This window comes from Sphaerodactylus townsendi, linkage group LG03, assembly GCF_021028975.2.
Source record: "Sphaerodactylus townsendi isolate TG3544 linkage group LG03, MPM_Stown_v2.3, whole genome shotgun sequence".
Classification (NCBI taxonomy): Eukaryota; Metazoa; Chordata; class Lepidosauria; order Squamata; family Sphaerodactylidae; genus Sphaerodactylus; species Sphaerodactylus townsendi.
In genome coordinates, this window is record NC_059427.1 from 12,872,768 (window position 1) to 12,890,317 (window position 17,550).

General features: G+C 47.3%; 1 protein-coding gene across 1 annotated transcript in view; it reads left to right on the top strand.

Moving 5' to 3' along the window:
• The window catches only part of LOC125428891 (zinc finger protein 420-like), a 70,900-nt gene that overhangs the window by 25,355 nt on the left and 27,995 nt on the right, over positions 1 to 17,550 (top strand). Inside the window, 1 exon segment of the mRNA XM_048489598.1 lies at positions 15,403 to 16,869. Coding sequence (XP_048345555.1) covers positions 15,403 to 16,869 — 1,467 coding nt within the window.

The following is a 17,550-nucleotide window of genomic DNA, read 5'->3' on the forward strand; positions in this document are numbered from 1 at the left end:
AAAAGGATTCCGCCAATGGTGGAAACTTCTCATCAGTGCTCGGAGTGTAAAAGCACTGCGTGAGCGCCCAGTCTTAACACTTCACACCAATGCGATTCAGCATCGGGGAGAAAACCATATAAAATGCTTGGAGTGTGGTGGAGACTTCGACTCTTCGAGAAGCAGAGCTTACAGACCATCAGAGGATTCATACTGGGGAGAAACCATATATAAATGTTTGGAGTGTGGAAGAGTTTCAGCTCGAGGAAGACATTGGCACTTTTAGAGGTCACCAGAGGGATTCACACTGGGGAGAAACCATATAAATGCTTGGAGTGTGGGAAGAGCTTCTGGTCGAAGAAAGACCTGCTACAAGTCCCAAATTAGAGGTCCACACTTGGGGTATGGAAACCGGCGATATAAATGCTTGGAGTGTGGAAGAGTTTCAGAAGCCAAAGTTCAAAACCTTTATTTCTCACTGCAAGGATTCAGCACTGAGGGAGAAAACCATACACAAATGCTTGGAGTGTGGAAAGTTAATAGCTTTAGTCTGTTAAACAAGCCTTCAACCTTCACCAAAGGATCTGGCACACACTGGGGAGAAACCCATTACAAATGCTTAGAGTGTGGGAAGAGCTTCCTGTCGCAACATTGGCATCTTGCAGGTCACCAGCCCAGAGGATTCACACCGGGAGAAACCATGAAATGCCTGTGGAAACGTGGAAACGTTCTTTCAGGAAGAAATATATCTTACAGTAGTCACCTCAGAGGATTCATCACGGTGGAGAAACATGATATAAAAAAGCTTGAGTGTGAAATGAAATTTTCCTTACCACGCCGAAAAGTGTTATTGGATTTTTTCCGGTTGTTTGGCGTTTCGCCATCATTATCACTCATTCTGTCGTTTTGCCTGCATTTGTGGCTGGCATCCTCATAGGATCTGATGGTAGTAAAACAAGTGGAGTATATATGTCCGTGGAATGTCCTGGGTGGGAGAAAGAACCATCCGCATTGGTTAACTAGTATAAAGGGTGCAATTATCAAGTGTGATTTGCATGTAAGTGATCGTACGCTGATGTGGAATCCACCCATTTTAGCAGCGCCATGTAAAGTAACTCTTAAATGAAGTTGCATGATCAGTTAGTTAGGGCATCTTCATAGTAGTTGCCTGGCATAGTTCATTACTGTATGAACCTTACTTTTCATCAAATAATTCACATCATGGAGAAACCATAGTAAATGTTTGTAGGGTGGAAGGAGCTTCAAAAGTAATAAAACCCTTAATGTTCACCAGAGGTTGTTGTGGGTTTTCCGGGCTATATGGCCGTGGTCTGGTAGATCTTGTTCCTAAAATTTTGGGTTTCTGCATCTGTGGTTGAGATCTTCAAGAGATGTATTATCACAGAGAAGAAGCCTGTTACTAATAATCGTGTTCAGTAACAGTAGACCTCCCTCCCGCAGGATACACCTCCCAACGTCCTACCACGGTGCTGCTGGGTCAGCAGTGCATCACTACATCTCCTCCTTTTTTACATTTTAGAAAAAAGGGGGACCGAAATGCTAAGGGGCGATTTAAAGGGACGCTTGTCTCCTCCGCCATCTGGTCAAGCAGACCAAGCTGCTTGTCTTAACATTAGAACTTGGCCTGCGGGGTAAAGGAAGGTCGAGGGGCTTCTTGCACCGCGTTACAGGCAATATTAGACACACATTGAGCGAAACAAGATCCGATGCTTGAGGCACACAATTAAACCAATGCAGAGCTGGCTACAATAACACTCAACCATCCTCCCGGCAGCCAGCTCCAGAGGGCTGACCGCCAATAGAGCAGAAACATCGCACTTCAGATTAGATACAACTTCTTGCAGCTCGCGTACTTTCATGCCGAGATCAGGTGAGAATTATCAGAAAGATTAAAACCTTACATGTGCGCTGCCATTCTCACAGCAACGGTGATGTAATAACAATAAACGAAGTAATCAATAGCCGGCCGCGATTGTCTAAGGTCGCTTGGCGAAGTTCCTGCTGCTTTCGGAGGCCAAGAAGCGTCCAGAGCAATGGAGGTAGAATTGATAGGCTTCGCAAGGGCACAGGCCAACCCGGCCAATAGTCTTGGTGTTACGGGAAACAAGTCGGGGAGCTCCCACAAAGGGAAGTTCGCGAGGGGGACATGAGCTCTCCGCCTTGGAGAGGGCGACAGCGTCGTTTACGACAGGAGGGATCGAAAGGCAGAGCCGGGTGGCGGCGGCGGCGTCTGGGCTCCTGGGGTGGAAGGCCTGGGGTAGCGCTTAAGAGAGTCCCGGCAGACAGACGAAGCGGAAATAAAGGCAATAACAAATAACATAACTTCAAAAACTACAGGGCATGCAATAGAATTTAAACAACAAAACATGGCTAAGCGATACATAGGAAACTGGATGATGGTGGAAGGAGAGGAATGACCGATGGTTGCATAATTTATTAACCGTGGCTGCTTGCATTTTGACCACCAAAGCTTCTGAAGCGATGGCGTTAGAAGTCCATGGATTTCTCAAAAGGCGTAGGGAGAGCTACTGATAGTCTTTGCGCATTGCAGGTTCAGTGATTCTCCACGAACAAGGTTGTGAGAGAAGAACCACTTGAGTATTCAAGCTGACTGAAAACTGGCGGAGAGTTCCAAAGGTTAATCTATCGAAGGAATGTTCCTGGCTGCAATTCCAAGTTTCAGCCAGAGTGACAGGAAGGGAGAGAGAAGAGATGGGCTGTAGATACAGGAACAGCGACACACAGCGTCAACCTTTGAGTCATAGCTGACCCGAATGGCGGCCTGAGTTGCGATCTCCGAGGAAGAATGGGTGTACTGGATCCAGGGAGGTCCCTCCCATCTTAGCTACTGGCTGGGAGGTGATGGGGCCTCTCTCTCAACAGGGCGGCGGGGGTGGGGATCCTCCAGGGAGGCCCGGCTCCATCTCCGGGATGGGGCTGGCCTGGCATGGCGAGCTGGACTCCTGTATAGAAGAGAAAAGCAAGCGGCAGCTTTTCCCCCAGGAACAGACATGGCTGAGTTGGTAGTTGCTATAGATGACAATGGAAAGCCCGAGCCCTAACAAGGTGGCCCGGGCAATTTTGATAGAGAATAGAGAAGAGTACTTTGGATATGGTCTGCTGGATGAGACCTTGATTGGGTCAATAGGGGGGGGGGAACTACTCCCCTTTTTTCGTTTGTTTTGACGGCTTTCGTTAGGCGCGAAAGTTGGCCCATTCAGACAGCGATCACTTGCACAACATTCAAGTACGTTACAAGAGATACGGAGCAGAGAACTACCCGAAACTTAGGAGAAGGGAGAGGTCATATCCCCAATTGTGGGATGTTTGTTTTGTAAAGCAATCCCAATCAAATCAAATTGTGGGATTTAAAAGCAACCCAGTTTCAATTCTGAAAGAATTATAGTCATATAAAACGTATCATAGCGTCTATAGGAAAGATATAGAGAAGATGCAAAGAAAACGGTTCCTGGGCTTGAGGTTTGATCACCCGAGCAAATTAGAGAGGGGTTTACATAAAACCCTTTATCAGATCTATCTAGATCTAAGGAGGTGGGGTGCGTAAGCCCATTAGAAAAAAGAAGGAGATTCGCAGAAAGGAAGGCGGGGGGGGGGAAAGGGTTTGGAAGTCAATACCTTCCCCTCCGTGATAAAGGGACTTTTGGCCGGTTTGAGCTCGCTTCCTACCTTCACCGCCCGCTGGAGGCTATGCCGAAGATGGGGTATGTAGCTGAGAGACCCACCAGCACCATGACTAGCCAGGGAAAGCCCTCAGCAGAGAATCTGTAGGAGGCACCCATGAAAATGATTTTGGCTTCATATGTAAGCTTTGCCAAGCTTCTTATAGTAATGGCAGATGTAAAACATCCGAACAAAGATGAGAGAAAGGGTTTACTACTCAAGGAGAGGTTTGAAGAAAAGTTTAGAAAGAGTTTAAACCCCAAGATGGTGACCCTTGAGGCAGGGTCAGCCAGAGTGCATCCACAAAGGAAACCACGCTGACCTGTGTATGCGTTTTGGCGGATGCCAATGCCCAAAAGCCTGCCTAAAGCCAAACACCCCATCAAAAGAAGGAAAACTTTTAGTGAAGCACAAGAGCATAGCTTGGAAGCAATGGAAAAAGCCCCCCTAGGAGGGGAAAACTGTAGGGGTCCCTTGAAAGGGGGCAAGACATACAGAACATACATAGGCATACAGAGCACATATAGAGTAGCGAGGAGGATTGCAGCATCTGGTTTGAGAGTTTGCTCTCCCAGGGGAGTGCCTGGCCGATTTTGCTGCCACTGGGAGCTAGAAGCTTAGGGCTTTACCACAGGCTCAGAGGCTATGAGATCTGGTTGGTGCCTTACAGCTGGAGAGGGCCAAGGGGGCTGGCACCTCCAGGAAGGACTTTGCAGCCCCAGAATGCCATTGTCAGAGCATCTTCCCCTTTGCATACCTCATTCCTCTGTGGAGTGGCTATGGGGCAGCTTCCAGAGAGAGCTCAGCACGGCAGTCCTCTTCCGTCCCGGCATTGCCTACCATTCAAGGCAGTGACTATGGGCTCTGCAGAGATTTTGAAATGCGTGCCATTCTGGGGCACCTGGCAGAGGCATGAGTGACTTTGGAAGTAGAAGGGGCTATGGAGAGCAGGAAGTATAGAGCGTGGGGGGGGGAAGCGAGCAGCGAGATTTAGATTAGCTGAACTTGGGTGGAGCTCAGAGTGAGCACTTGCCAGAAGCAGGGTGTTAAGGTGGGCTTTGGCAGTTTCTGCAGGATGTTTGTCCATACTTGGATCTCTTGGATGTCGCTCCCTGGTGCATGGGGTCGACAGCCCTGGGATAGTGAACCAGCCCCCTGTTCAATGGCGGAAGCTTCCAGCAAGAGGTGGCTAAGCATCTCCGTGGGGATGGGATCACTATACTGAGCTGGAGCATGAAGATCTCAACAGGGGGAGCTCAGGGGGAAGGTTTTGAGAGTCTGAGATCTGGGTTCCAGGAGGGCACAAGCCCGGAGACTGCAGGCCTCCCACTTGAGAGGCTAGCATTGAGAGCGCCCAGCCCTAGAGCACCTCGGGGGTCTTCGCTTCTGGGGAGAGGCCCCCCTCCCTCATCAGGGAGTTGCAGAAGCACCGCCGCCGGGCAGCCTGACAATTCCTCCCGGAAATATCCCAGCTTACCCGCCATTGAACCTTACTAGATCTCGGGGCACCACCTCATAGCATGAGAGCCCGGCGACTAGAAGGCTGGCCGATGGTGAAAGACCCGATATCCTGGCAAGCTTGAGAGCATGTGCAGTAAGCAGGTTCCTTGCCTAGACCTGTGATGGCTTTGCAGGCACTCCAGCGGAGGCGTTCCTCACCCATAAAAGCTGCCAGGGACCGCCCTGGGCACTCCCTCGTTGTCCAACCTGCCTCTTGAGGGCCTCCTGGAGCCTGTTCCTACCCAAATTCAGCATAGGGCTCTTGAGGCTTCTGCCGGAGTGCTAGAAAAAGAAACTTTGGGGTTGGCTGTCCGGCATTGGGGACTTTCAAAAACGCCTTGTAGGCGCATTCAGAGGCGGCCGTAAGGGTGGCCACCGGCAGGACGATCTGATTGTTGGGGTTACTGAAGGCATGCAAAGCCGTAAAGCAAAAGCTGGCAAAACGCCGCCGAAGGCCTTTCTACTCTGTTGAAACACTGCTGGCCAGACTCACTTTCCCCAGACCACAAATTCTGCGCGGGGCTCCAGGAGCATCACGAAAGGTGGTCTTCCAGTCCATCTGGACTGTTAGGTGAAGTTCCTTGCGATGGCCTCCAGCATGCATATCACGTAGGGGCTAGTGACTCCTCGCGTCCCGCGTTGCTTCTTGCGGAGCTCGAGCAAGGATGTTATAACCCAAGAGGCGTGCCTCGACAGCCAGCGGGATGACGCCACCCTCCCCCTCAGTATCTGTGCTAGAAGTAAAAGAGGCACAATGTCCCCAAGAAATCGGCAGCGCCAAATCACTAAATCAGGAGTTTCTTTCTTCTGCAGATGTTGGCCTATCCCGTTTCTCTGAAGAGTTTTGAAACCAGCGCCATTACGTGGCGCTAGCCGGAGGTGCAGTGAAACCCGAGGAAAATGAAGAAGCGAAGCAAGGGGAGGGGGCGGCTGAGTACCGTGGGAGAGTTTGAAATAAGGTGAAGGAGCGAGGGGGGCAGAAGGAGGACAAGCGTCCAATTTAGTGGATAGAGAAAATTCCGGGGTTGAAGTGGAAGGTGAAAAGATCGAAAGGAAGGCCACTGCAGCAAGGAATAACCATGGGTCATACCAGGCTGATGGCGACAAAACATTGTCTCCACGTCAGTAGCAGCGACGCTCGGTAGCGAGGCTCTAATGCGAAAAGTCACGCCCGATGTTTTCCCAGTCCGCCGATTCGATGTCCCCCCCTCTGGGTACCATGAACACTGAGCTTCCGTCTCCTCAACCAAATTGCGCAGCTCAAAACACACTGCTACCCGGGGGACCCTGCCGCGTGGATGCGCTTTCAGTTGATCAGCGTGCTTGTCATAAGCCCTGCTTTTGCAAGCTCCCCATACTCACCGGTGTTCCGTCCCGAGGGCCGAAGTGTCCTGGGGCTGGCGGCGATATCTCTGGATGCGCCGATCCAGAGGACGAAGCTGATGCAGAAACGGTGGTCCCTGGATGCGCCCGATCCAGCCCGGACTTCGACATCGTGACGCTTCCCCAGGCGACGGTGAGCAGGGTGGAGGTTCGAGGATTCCCGGGTTTCGGCACCCAGCTTGTAGTCAGCCCCGCCCGTCGGTAAGGACCGTGAGGCGAGGAGGAGGTTTTTTCATCTGGCGGAGAGCGTCAGCAACGCAGAAAGCGCGGGTTTGGTGATCCTGACAGCTCCTACCTAATGCTGATTATCTCGCACCTTTGCCACTAGGACATTGTGAAGTGTAAAGGCGGTGGGCAGTGAGCTGAGCGGGCGCCCGGGAGACCTGGAGATCATCCTTGAGATGCATTGATCTCACCTGCAACTACGTCCGGAGAGGAGCGTAAAGAAACGTCGGAGCCTAATCCTCACCTGGGGGCAAGACCATTGTCCCTAAGCCCGATGACTAGGCCAGACAGTTCATGACCCGTGACTCATAGGGGGGGATGAGGAGTGGGGGGGTGGATGCGACCAACAAGGCGGTAGACATTTAATCCGCGATTCTACCCGCGGTGCTGCACAGGTCAGCAGTGCATCCACTACACTCCCCTTAGCAATAATAAATATGCACTTCACACATCACACTGTCAGTCCCCATGTCCTCAGGCTCGTTTCCACCATTGATATTGGATTGTTGGAATGCTGGAACGTTGATCTGATAAAGACAGGCAGAGAACAAATATGTGCGCAAGAGAGAGCGAGAGAGGAATATCAGCATGTATAGCTGCTGAGGTGACATAGAATGGGAGCAGCTTTAACTAAAAAAATTTCGGCACAGTTTTTGAATGTATTTTTATATTTCTTTTATTAGCCAAGCTTTCCTGAGCTGTAAAATGCAGTTTGCACTCCATAAGTTATGAAGTAATTGTTTCGGGAGCTTTTGCTGCAGTTTTGGAGGGAAGGCCATCAGCATCAACTATGGTTTAAAATAAGCCGGGATTCGCAGACCTCGTGGAACTGCGCTCAGCTCAATGGCAGGGCACCTCTCCGAAGCTTCAAGCAAGATATCAACCAATAAAAGCTCTAAAAGCCCTTCACACTTCCCTGCCTTACAATGCCAGCATGGTGTAGTGCAGTGTTTCCCAGCACGAGGTCAGGCGCGCCCTTGACCTCACTCACCCCTCTCTCACGCGTTTTCCTGCGCCCACCACTCCACCTTCCCCTCCCATTGCCCCTGCTTGCCAGGGTGAAGGGAAGCACTGGGGGGGGGGGCTGTTGACCTTGTGGCAGGCCCTGCCCCATGGGCCGGCTCCATCATCCTTGCGGAAGGGCTGGCACAATTTGGGAGACCCCACCCACCAAAGTGAGGGGGGGGGGGAGTGAGTGTTGGCCAGCAGCACCCCTGGGGCATGCTCACGGCACCCCAGGGTACCATGGTACCCTGGTTGAGAATGGCTGGTGTAGTGATTTAGAATGGCAGATTCCCAACTGGAGAACCCAGTTTGATTCCCCACTCCTCCGTATGAGCAACAGACTCTTATCTGGTAACTAGATTTCCTGCTCCTACACATGTGGTCTGCTGGGTGATCTTGAGCTAGTCACAGTTCTCTCAGAACTCTCTCAGCCCCACCTACCTCACATGTTGAGGAGAGCCGAAGGGAAGGAGTTTCAGTTTGTAAGCTGCTTGGAGACTCCGTGCAGGAGAGAAAGGCAGGGAATAAATGCAAACTCTACATCTTCTATATCCGTTCCCCATTCCCACTGAAGTAGAAAGACCTCCTGTTTGTTGCCTGTCATCCCACTGAGGGCCTTTCCACACAGCTCATTCATAAGGAGCGTGACTTGTTATGAATGAGTCCATTTCCCCCTCTTCCCCTTTACACATTCAGGAAGAGGCAGCAAACCCTGCAGCTCCTTTGCACAGGGGGGCTTTTTTTCTTTTCTTCCTAGGATGCATGTATAGCTGCTGAGGACTTTAGGTGACCTTTGTGGCTATGCAGGCCAGAAAGGGAAAGAAAAAGTATCTCTCTCCCCCACCTGTGTTTGGGACTTTTGAATGTCGGGTAGTTAGAGATTCCCCACCCCCCACCCCTGCAACAGAGAATCTCCCTCATCTGAACATAGTGTCCGCCATTTGAGTGGATTCTCTACAGAGAAGCGGAAAATCAAAACAGTTTCTCCAGATTAGAGTCTTCCACTCTGAGTCACTACATCACCTTGGCTTTCTTGTTTAATTGGCGCTGTAAGCAACCCTTTTCTGACCCTTTGAAACTGCTTTTAGCCAGCATGAATTTTAGCGTGGGCAGAGACCTAGAAATTCAATGGTCAGAATGCCACTTGGCGCTGGCAGTGCCCAGAATCTCTCAGAATCAGTTGCCAAAAGCGCCCTCTCCAAATCTAAAGGAGATATACAAGTACCAGAAGCTGAAAGATCATTCCTTCCTGAGACCCTACAGAGGAAGGAAGCCCCTGCAGAAATCCCCTCAACATGTTATTGAAGATAGAGGAGCTCTTGTCCACCTTTGCATCCTGCCTACACCATCCCTTTAGAAATAAAGAGAAGAAAAGAAACTAAGCATAGCAGCCACGATTGCACCGGTCCAAGAGTAGGATTTTAACTCCAGTGGCAAAGCACAGTTTTCCACACAGATGGTCCCAGGCTCACTTCCTTCCTTCTCAATGGTAGTGAGTGCGTGAAAGGTCTCTTGGGAAGTTCTTCCAGGCACAGGATCATTGGACAAGATGTACACTGGTGCCTTTAGTTTCCTCTTTGTGAAGCTGGTGCAACTTTGAACAACACCCCAGGGTGTCATGATGACATGCACAAAAGTTAGCACATTGCAGGGTTTGTTAGTTTTTATAAAGTGATACTTCCTTGTGGTGGTATGTTTCCTGAGGGAAAAAATGGATGGACAGAACTTTCCTTTCAAGTGCTCCTGGGTGTATTTTGGAGATGCTGCATTCCACAAAGGAGCAGTAAAGATGTTAAATCCCGATCACTGAAACTGAGACTGTCTTGCCTTTTGTGATTGGCAACCATAGTGCAAAGAAGATGTTATTTTAGGTTCAACGTGGCCTGGCATGGATTCTCCACCTCCAGACATCCTGCTGTCAAGGGGAAATGGGGAAGGTGGGGCAGGAGGGGTGGGAGGAGGAGGATCCTCTCAGAGAACTTGATTTTAAAAGACCGGGCAGTGAACATTTGTAAATTGGATGTGGGTGTAACCTGATCCCTTCAGACTGATAGGCAGGCAGTGAGGTTGATAATGAACTAGAATCTCTTCTAGACATATGTCATGGAAGATGCTATCGCTACAGTAAAGGGAAGTCACATATGACTGTGAAAAGCATCTTTGCCTTTTGATCTCCTGGAGGGAGGACAGGAAACTATGCAGAGGTGCTAGCATGAAACTTCAAAGGTTTTGGAAACCTCATGGCGAGCGGGAAAAGTTTTCTTGGAGAGTGAGGGAACAAAGCCTAGGTGACTCTATCATGGGATAAGCTAAAAGAAGCACCTCTTGGCTGGAGGTCCCAAGAGATCCACAAGAAGCATTCAGCTGGTCAATTTCTCTAAACGCATTTATGTTTTATTTCTTTGTTTTGAACTTTTACAATAAATCTTTGAGAAATCAGCTGGCCTGGAGTTATTAGGAGGGAAAAGGACCCAGGACCGAGGTGAGATAAGGGTGGCTCTCCCAAACTTAATCTCAGTCTCAGTCGTCATATGGTGGCAGCGGCGTGTGATGGAAAATAGTTAGTTGAACTATGTATTAGCTAGAAACATGTGATATTATGCAACCAGTATTATTAGGAAGCTGAAGTATGTGAACATGGAGTTTACAGACTTCATCCCAAAAGGGGGCGTGTCATGGAAGATGCTATCGCTACAGTAAAGGGAAGTCACATATGACTGTGAAAAGCATCTTTGCCTTTTGATCTCCTGGAGGGAGGACAGGAAACTATGCAGAGGTGCTAGCATGAAACTTCAAAGGTTTTGGAAACCTCATGGCGAGCGGGAAAAGTTTTCTTGGAGAGTGAGGGAACAAAGCCTAGGTGACTCTTTCATGGGATAAGCTAAGAGAAGCACCTCTTGGCTGGAGGTCCCAAGAGATCCACAAGAAGCATTCAGCTGGTCAATTTCTCTAAACGCATTTATGTTTTATTTCTTTGTTTTGAACTTTTACAATAAATCTTTGAGAAATCAGCTGGCCTGGAGTTATTAGGAGGGAAAAGGACCCAGGACCGAGGTGAGATAAGGGTGGCTCTCCCAAACTTAATCTCAGTCTCAGTCGTCATAACATATTTACAAGGTTTACTGTAGAAACAGTAAACTTGGAGCATCATATTCCTAAAGGGTCGCAGGAATCAATATACATACATTGGAGTGGAAATGGGAATTGTGAATGTAAGAGAAATCTTCATGATGCTTTTTTTCTCACTCACAGGCAGTCAAAAGAGATCATTGACTGAATCCCAATCACCACCTCTTGGCAGAAGAGAAGGAATTGTTCCGCATGAGCCTCAGGCCATGGAGATGAATCAGGAATGGATTGGGTCACCTTGTCTTTGTCCCAGGAGCCTTTCTGCTGGTGCAAGATGTCAAAGCAAGGTGTAAACTCTGCTCGCTTTTTCCACGTATGTACAGTTCCACACATGGAATCTGCTATTTCTAGCAAATGTTTTCTCCTCCTTTCAGAGCCCTGTGTCCTTTGAGGAAGTGGCCGTGTATTTCACAGAGGAGGAGTGGGCACTGCTGGATCCTGGCCAAAGAGCTCTTTACTGTGAAGTCATGCTGGAAAATTTCAGAAGTCTGGCCTTTCTGGGTAAGCAAGTCTGGGTCAGCTACTGGCTGGCTGGTCCTGAGAATTTCAATTGTCAAAGATCCTTGGAGAATGAATTACATCTGCCAAGGAAACAATGTTACCGTATATGCTCGTGTATGTTGAGTTTTTCAGCACATTTTTTGTGCTGAAAAAGCCCCCCTCGACTTATACACGAGTCAGCTGTATTTTAAAAAAACATTTTAGGGTTTGTCAGCCACCAGGGGGTGCAGTCTTTAGGCTAGAGGCACCAAAATCTCAGGATATCATCAGGTGACCCTCCTGATGATACCACCCAAGTTTGGTATAGATTGGTTCAAGGGGTCCAAAGTTATGGACTCCCAAAGAGGTTGCCCCCATCCCCCATTGTTTCCAATGGGAGCTAATAGTAGATGGGGCTACATTTTGAGGGTCCATAACTTTTGACCCCTTAAACCAAACTTCATCAAACCTGGGTGGTATCATCAGGATAATATCTCGCTGATACCAGCCATGTTTGGTGATGTTTGGTTTAGGGGGTCAAAAGTTATGGATCTCCAAAGTGGGTACTCCAACCCCCATTGTTTCCAATGGGAGCTAATAGTAGATGGGGCTACATTTTGAGGGTCCATAACTTTAGACCCCCTGAACCAAACTTCACCAAACCTGGGTGGTATCATTAGGAGGGTCTCCTAGAGATACTCTTAAATGTTGGTATTGCTAACATAAACATTCCTCCCCTGACCAAAAATCCAGTTTTGAAGAATTTTAACTCTTGTGTTTTAGCTTGGTTGCTGGTTGAGCTAAGGTTTTTGTACTTTTAAAGTTATTGTTGAGACCTGTGATGGAATAGTACTGTAAAACTAGCAAAGTCACATATGACTGTGAAAAGCATCTTTGCCTTTTGATCTCCTGGAGGGAGGACAGGAAACTATGCAGAGGTGCTAGGATGAAACTTCAAAGGCCTAAGTTACCTCGTGGCCTGAACAGAGTTTTCCTGAGAAGGGGAAAACAAAGGATTTGGAATTCCATCTTGAGACCTGGTCAGAGAAGCATCTCTGGGCCATGGGTTCCCGGAGCGGGGACAAAGAACCAAAAGGGACATAACAACCTAAGCAATCCCTTAACCACAATCATGTTTTATTTCTTTGATTTCTGTTTTTCAATAAAAGTCGTTGAGATCTCGGCTGGTTGGAGTTATTGGAGAAAAGAACCCAGGTTTTAATGAAACAAGCGTGGCTCTCCCAGGCTTGCTTTCATGATAAGACCGTATTGTTTTCGTTGACTCCTTTTTCCACTTACAGAGCTAGTTTACTGTTTTTCTTTGAAATAAATATTCAAAAACATTTAACCTACTGATGTCTCAATTAATGTAATTTTATTGGTATCTATTTTTATTTTTGAAATTTACCAGTAGCTGCTGATTTACCAGTCAGTAAGTTTTCCCAGTTTTTTGTGGTAAAATTAGGTGCCTCGACTTATATGCTAGGTGCCTCGACTTATATGCAGTAGGGGCTACTTATACACGAGTATATACGGTAATTTAACCAAGTCTCAAAAATAAAATTGTTTTTATTGCTGCTCCTCCCAGAAGGACGTTGGTCCTGCAAGCCTGACCTCATCTCTTGGCTGGAGGAAGTTGGTGAGACATTTGTCCAGGACTCCGCCCAAGCAAAGACTTCCACAGGTACTTCCTTAAATGTGGAGGGAAGGAAACCTTCACAATCTCAGAATTGTGGTTTTATTTTGATCAGCCCAGAATATATTTTCTTTATTTTCAATTTATGTCACACCCCTCCCCTGGGTCACAAGGTTCAGGGGCAGCTCACAACATTCCATAAACAATGGAGATAAAACATACAAAATCTTAAAAGGTACTCCATAAATTTATCAGGAAAAAAATGTATAATCGTGTGCACTCGACATCCAACCTCCCAAGCGACTGTCAAAACAGGTGGCACTTCTAATAGGATAAAAAAAACTGGCCTCAACCATCCTCAGTGTAACACCTCGTGGAACAACTCCATCTGGCAGATCCTACAGAAACTAAATAGATCTTGAAGAGACCGATCGTCATCTGGGAGAGAGCTCCACAGGGGAGGGGCCAATAGTGAAAAAAATCTTGCCCTTTTCAAATCAGTCTAAACCAGCAGGCCATAAGGAGAAGAACAAAGTGTTCTTGAGGGGACATACAGGGGGGAGGCAATCCCATGATTATGAAGGTCCAGACTGTTTAGGGCTTTCAAGGTAAAAACCAGCACCTTAAATTTCGTTAGTTTCCACTTCTTGTTAGAACAAGTTATCTTTCTATCTTTGTCTGAAAAAAGACATAAGTGGGAGAGATCAAACTAGAGAGTTTTCCATAAGAAGTGAAGGAAGACGCAGACACAGATTCTTGGTTTCCGTTGGAGAGGGCCAGCGGCCGATAGCCGTCCCTGGTCACCTTTTATTACATGCTTATCAGTAGAGAGACAGTAGGGGCTATGTGATACGAGTCATGCACTAGCAACGTGATCGATGAGTGTGTATTTGCTTGCAAGTCTGCCTGGTCAGCATTCTTTGGGCCGAATCCACATCTGAGGGTCTTGAGGTGGGGGTCATGTCGTCTCGTGATGGGAACCGCCCTGCCGGGAGCATTCTCAACCTGACCATGACGTTTCTTTTAGATCCACCATCCCCCCACATCGAAGGGCATGAGTCAAAAGCCATGGTGGAGTCTTTTTATCGAATCTCTCTACATTGTTTAAAATTTTATTTTCATTGTAAATATACACAGAACAGAAAAACAAGTATTACAATTATATTGGAAGACTAAGAAAAAAAGAAATTGAACATATATTACAAACAATACTCTGATACACAGTAGACACAATTATAATACCTGCTATTGCCAATGGCGAATGACATAACATTAAACATGAAATAATGCTCATCATAATAGTCTGACAAAAATAATAAAATAACTTATGCAATGTATGATGTATACCATAAGAACTATGGTGTTATCTACGACTTGTAAAGCTTTTAACAACTTGGGCCCTAAATACTTAAAGGAATGCCTTCTCCCACAACAACATGGTGGATGAGGCACATTTGCAAGCGTCCGGGTGTAATATATTTGCAGCTGCATTCATATGTGACCTGGTTTGTATCTAAACCATCAGGGGCCATACAACTGCAATTGTAAATGAATTCAACCTGAACACCAGCTTTGGAGATTTTCCTACACAGGGAACATTTCTGATTGCTAAAAGAAAATGTTCATGGTCTGTAGTATGTAAAGAATATAAGCAGAATCTTGCTATAACTTGTTGCTTTCCTTCTGGGAACAGAAATGCAACAACAGGCCTCAGTCCTGTCTCCAGCCCAGCTCTGCTCCTCTGCCTATCTCCTTACAAAATGTCTTGGCTGATAAATGGAGGATGCAGAGGCTTCTTCAGACCTATCTATGGTCCTTTCCGCACGGGCGAAATACAGCGACCCAGGGACGGCAAAGACCGCCATCCTTCCTGCGCTGCTGTTCACACAGGAGGCACTACTGCATGGCAGCAGCGCTGTCCTGGCCGCCCGGGAGCGGCATTTGCGGTGCAAATGGCACCACTGGGAAGACGCCACTTTTCCCGTCACCTCCACTGACCTCATCTTCCAGCGTCGCTCTGGAGGGCTGCAGAGACCCGCCCATGCTTCCCTCCGACCCCTGGAGGTTGGAGGGCAGCGTGGGCAGGTCCCCGCAGCCCTCCAGAGTGATGCTGGAAGACGAGGTCAGTGGAGGGGACTGACCGAGAGGCGGCTCCGCACGGGTTGGGGGGGAAGTCGGGGCCGCCGCATCGCATGCTAGTGTGCGAACGGCCTCTGAGCCTCCACCAGCACAATTCATGCCAGTGGAGGTTCGTTTCCGCGCACGTGTGGAAAGGGCCTATGTACGAATAGTGCACTTGTGACTCTTTTTGCTATATGGTATTTCTTCCCTATGCTTTTATTGGATTTCTGTCTGTATTCTAGAAGGAGATGAGGGGAAGCAAAGTGAAGTCAATGCGGGAAGAGACAAGGATGTAGACATGCAAGGAAAAGCTGGGAATCGAGGCAGACCAAAGAGAGGAGGAAACCAGAAGCAGCAGAAGAAATCATTTCCCTTTCGAGGTGGGGACCTCCAGAAAACGCTCTTTGAAGAGAAACAACATGAGAAAAGTAGAAGGAAAAAGCACCCTGTAGGTGGGAAAATATCTGGTTGCAATTCTAATTCTCAGAACCGTCCTAGAATTCACATTGGAAAGAAATCATATCAATGCTCGCAATGTACAAAAAGCTTTAGGTGTCTCAAAAGCCTTGCTGTTCACCGAAGGGTTCACATTGTGGAGAAACCATATAAATGCTTGGCATGCGGCAAAAGCTTCACTCGGAAAACAGAACTCACATGTCACCAGAGGATTCACTCTGGGGAGAAACTATATAAATGCTTGGAGTGTGGGAAGAGCTTCCGTCAGAAGAAAGACTTTGCAAGTCACCAGAGGGTTCACACTGGGGAGAAACCATATAAATGCCTGGAGTGTGGAAAGTGCTTTGGTCAGAACTCAAGCTTTATTCGTCACCAAAAGATTCACACTTGGGAGAAACCATATAAATGCTTGGAGTGTGGGAAGAACTTTCGTGAGAAGAGTGACCTTGCAATTCACCAGTGGGTTCACACTGGGGAGAAACCATATAAATGCTTGGAGTGTGGGAAGAGCTTCAGTCGACAGACAGACTTTAAAGGTCACCAGAGGATTCACTCTGGGGAGAAACCATATAAATGCTTGGAGTGTGGGAAGAGCTTCCATCAGAAGAAAGACCTTGCAAGTCACCAGAGGGTTCACTCTGGGGAGAAACCATATAAATGCTTGGAGTGTGGGAAGAGCTTCAGTCGACAGACAGTCTTTTGGGGTCACCAGAGGATTCACTCTGGGGAGAAACCATATAAATGCTTGGAGTGTGGGAAGAGCTTGCGTTGGAAGAGCGAACTTGCAAGTCACCAGAGGGTTCACACTGGGGAGAAACCATATAAATGCTTGGAGTGTGGGAAGAGCTTCAGGTGCAGTTCAAACTTTATTACTCACTGCAGGATTCACACTGGGGAGAAGCCATATAAATGCTTGGAGTGTGGAAAGTGTTTTAGTCAGAGCACAAGGCTTAACTTTCACCAAAAGATTCACACTGGGGAGAAACCATATAAATGCTTGGAGTGTGGGAAGAGCTTCCGTTGGAAGAAAGACCTTGCAAGTCACCAGAGGGTTCACACTGGGGAGAAACCATATAAATGCTTGGAGTGTGGGAAGAGCTTCAGGTGCAGCTCAAACTTTTCTTCTCACTTCAGGATTCACACTGGGAAGAAACCACATAAATGCTTGGAGTGTGGAAAGTGCTTTAGCAGGAGCACAACCCTTAACCTTCACCAAAAAATTCACACTAGGGAGAAATATAAATGCTTGGAGTGTGGGAAGTCTTACATGCAGAAGAAGTACTTCATACGTCACCAGAGGATTCACACAGGGAAGAAATGATATAAATGTCTGGAGTGTGAAAAGACTTTCATTACCGTATGAACCTTACTTTTTCATCAAAATATTCACACTGTGTAGCCATCATAGCAAATGTTTGTAGTGTGGAAGGAGCTTCAAAAGTAACAAAATCCTTAATGTTCACCAGAGCATTTACACTGAGGAGAAACCATTCTTGAAGAGTGGGAAAGAATTCTGTTATGGCCAGAGCCTTATTTCTCACAAAAGGATTCATATAGGGTTGATACTGCACTGTGGGCTTTTTCAAAAAGAGGCTTTTTACATCTTCAAGCTAAACTCAAACTCCATGGTTTAAATTCTTTAATTCGTTTTTCTCTTTGTGTAAATTTTGGTTGGAATGCGCATTGACTTTTCTTTGTTTGTAGAAATCTTGTTAGAATCATGTTGATTGGAGACAGTTGTATAGTACTTTGGTATCTGTTTAAATGTGTTGAGAACTTGTCAGGCTTGTGTGCAAGCAAGCCATGAATACCACCACGTCTTATCATAGCACCATGAGGTAAATATATATTTGTGCGTGTTTTTCATGTTTAGGTTTAGTTTAAGGGAATCATATAAAATTACATAAAACTGTATAGTTTTAGTGAATTATTTA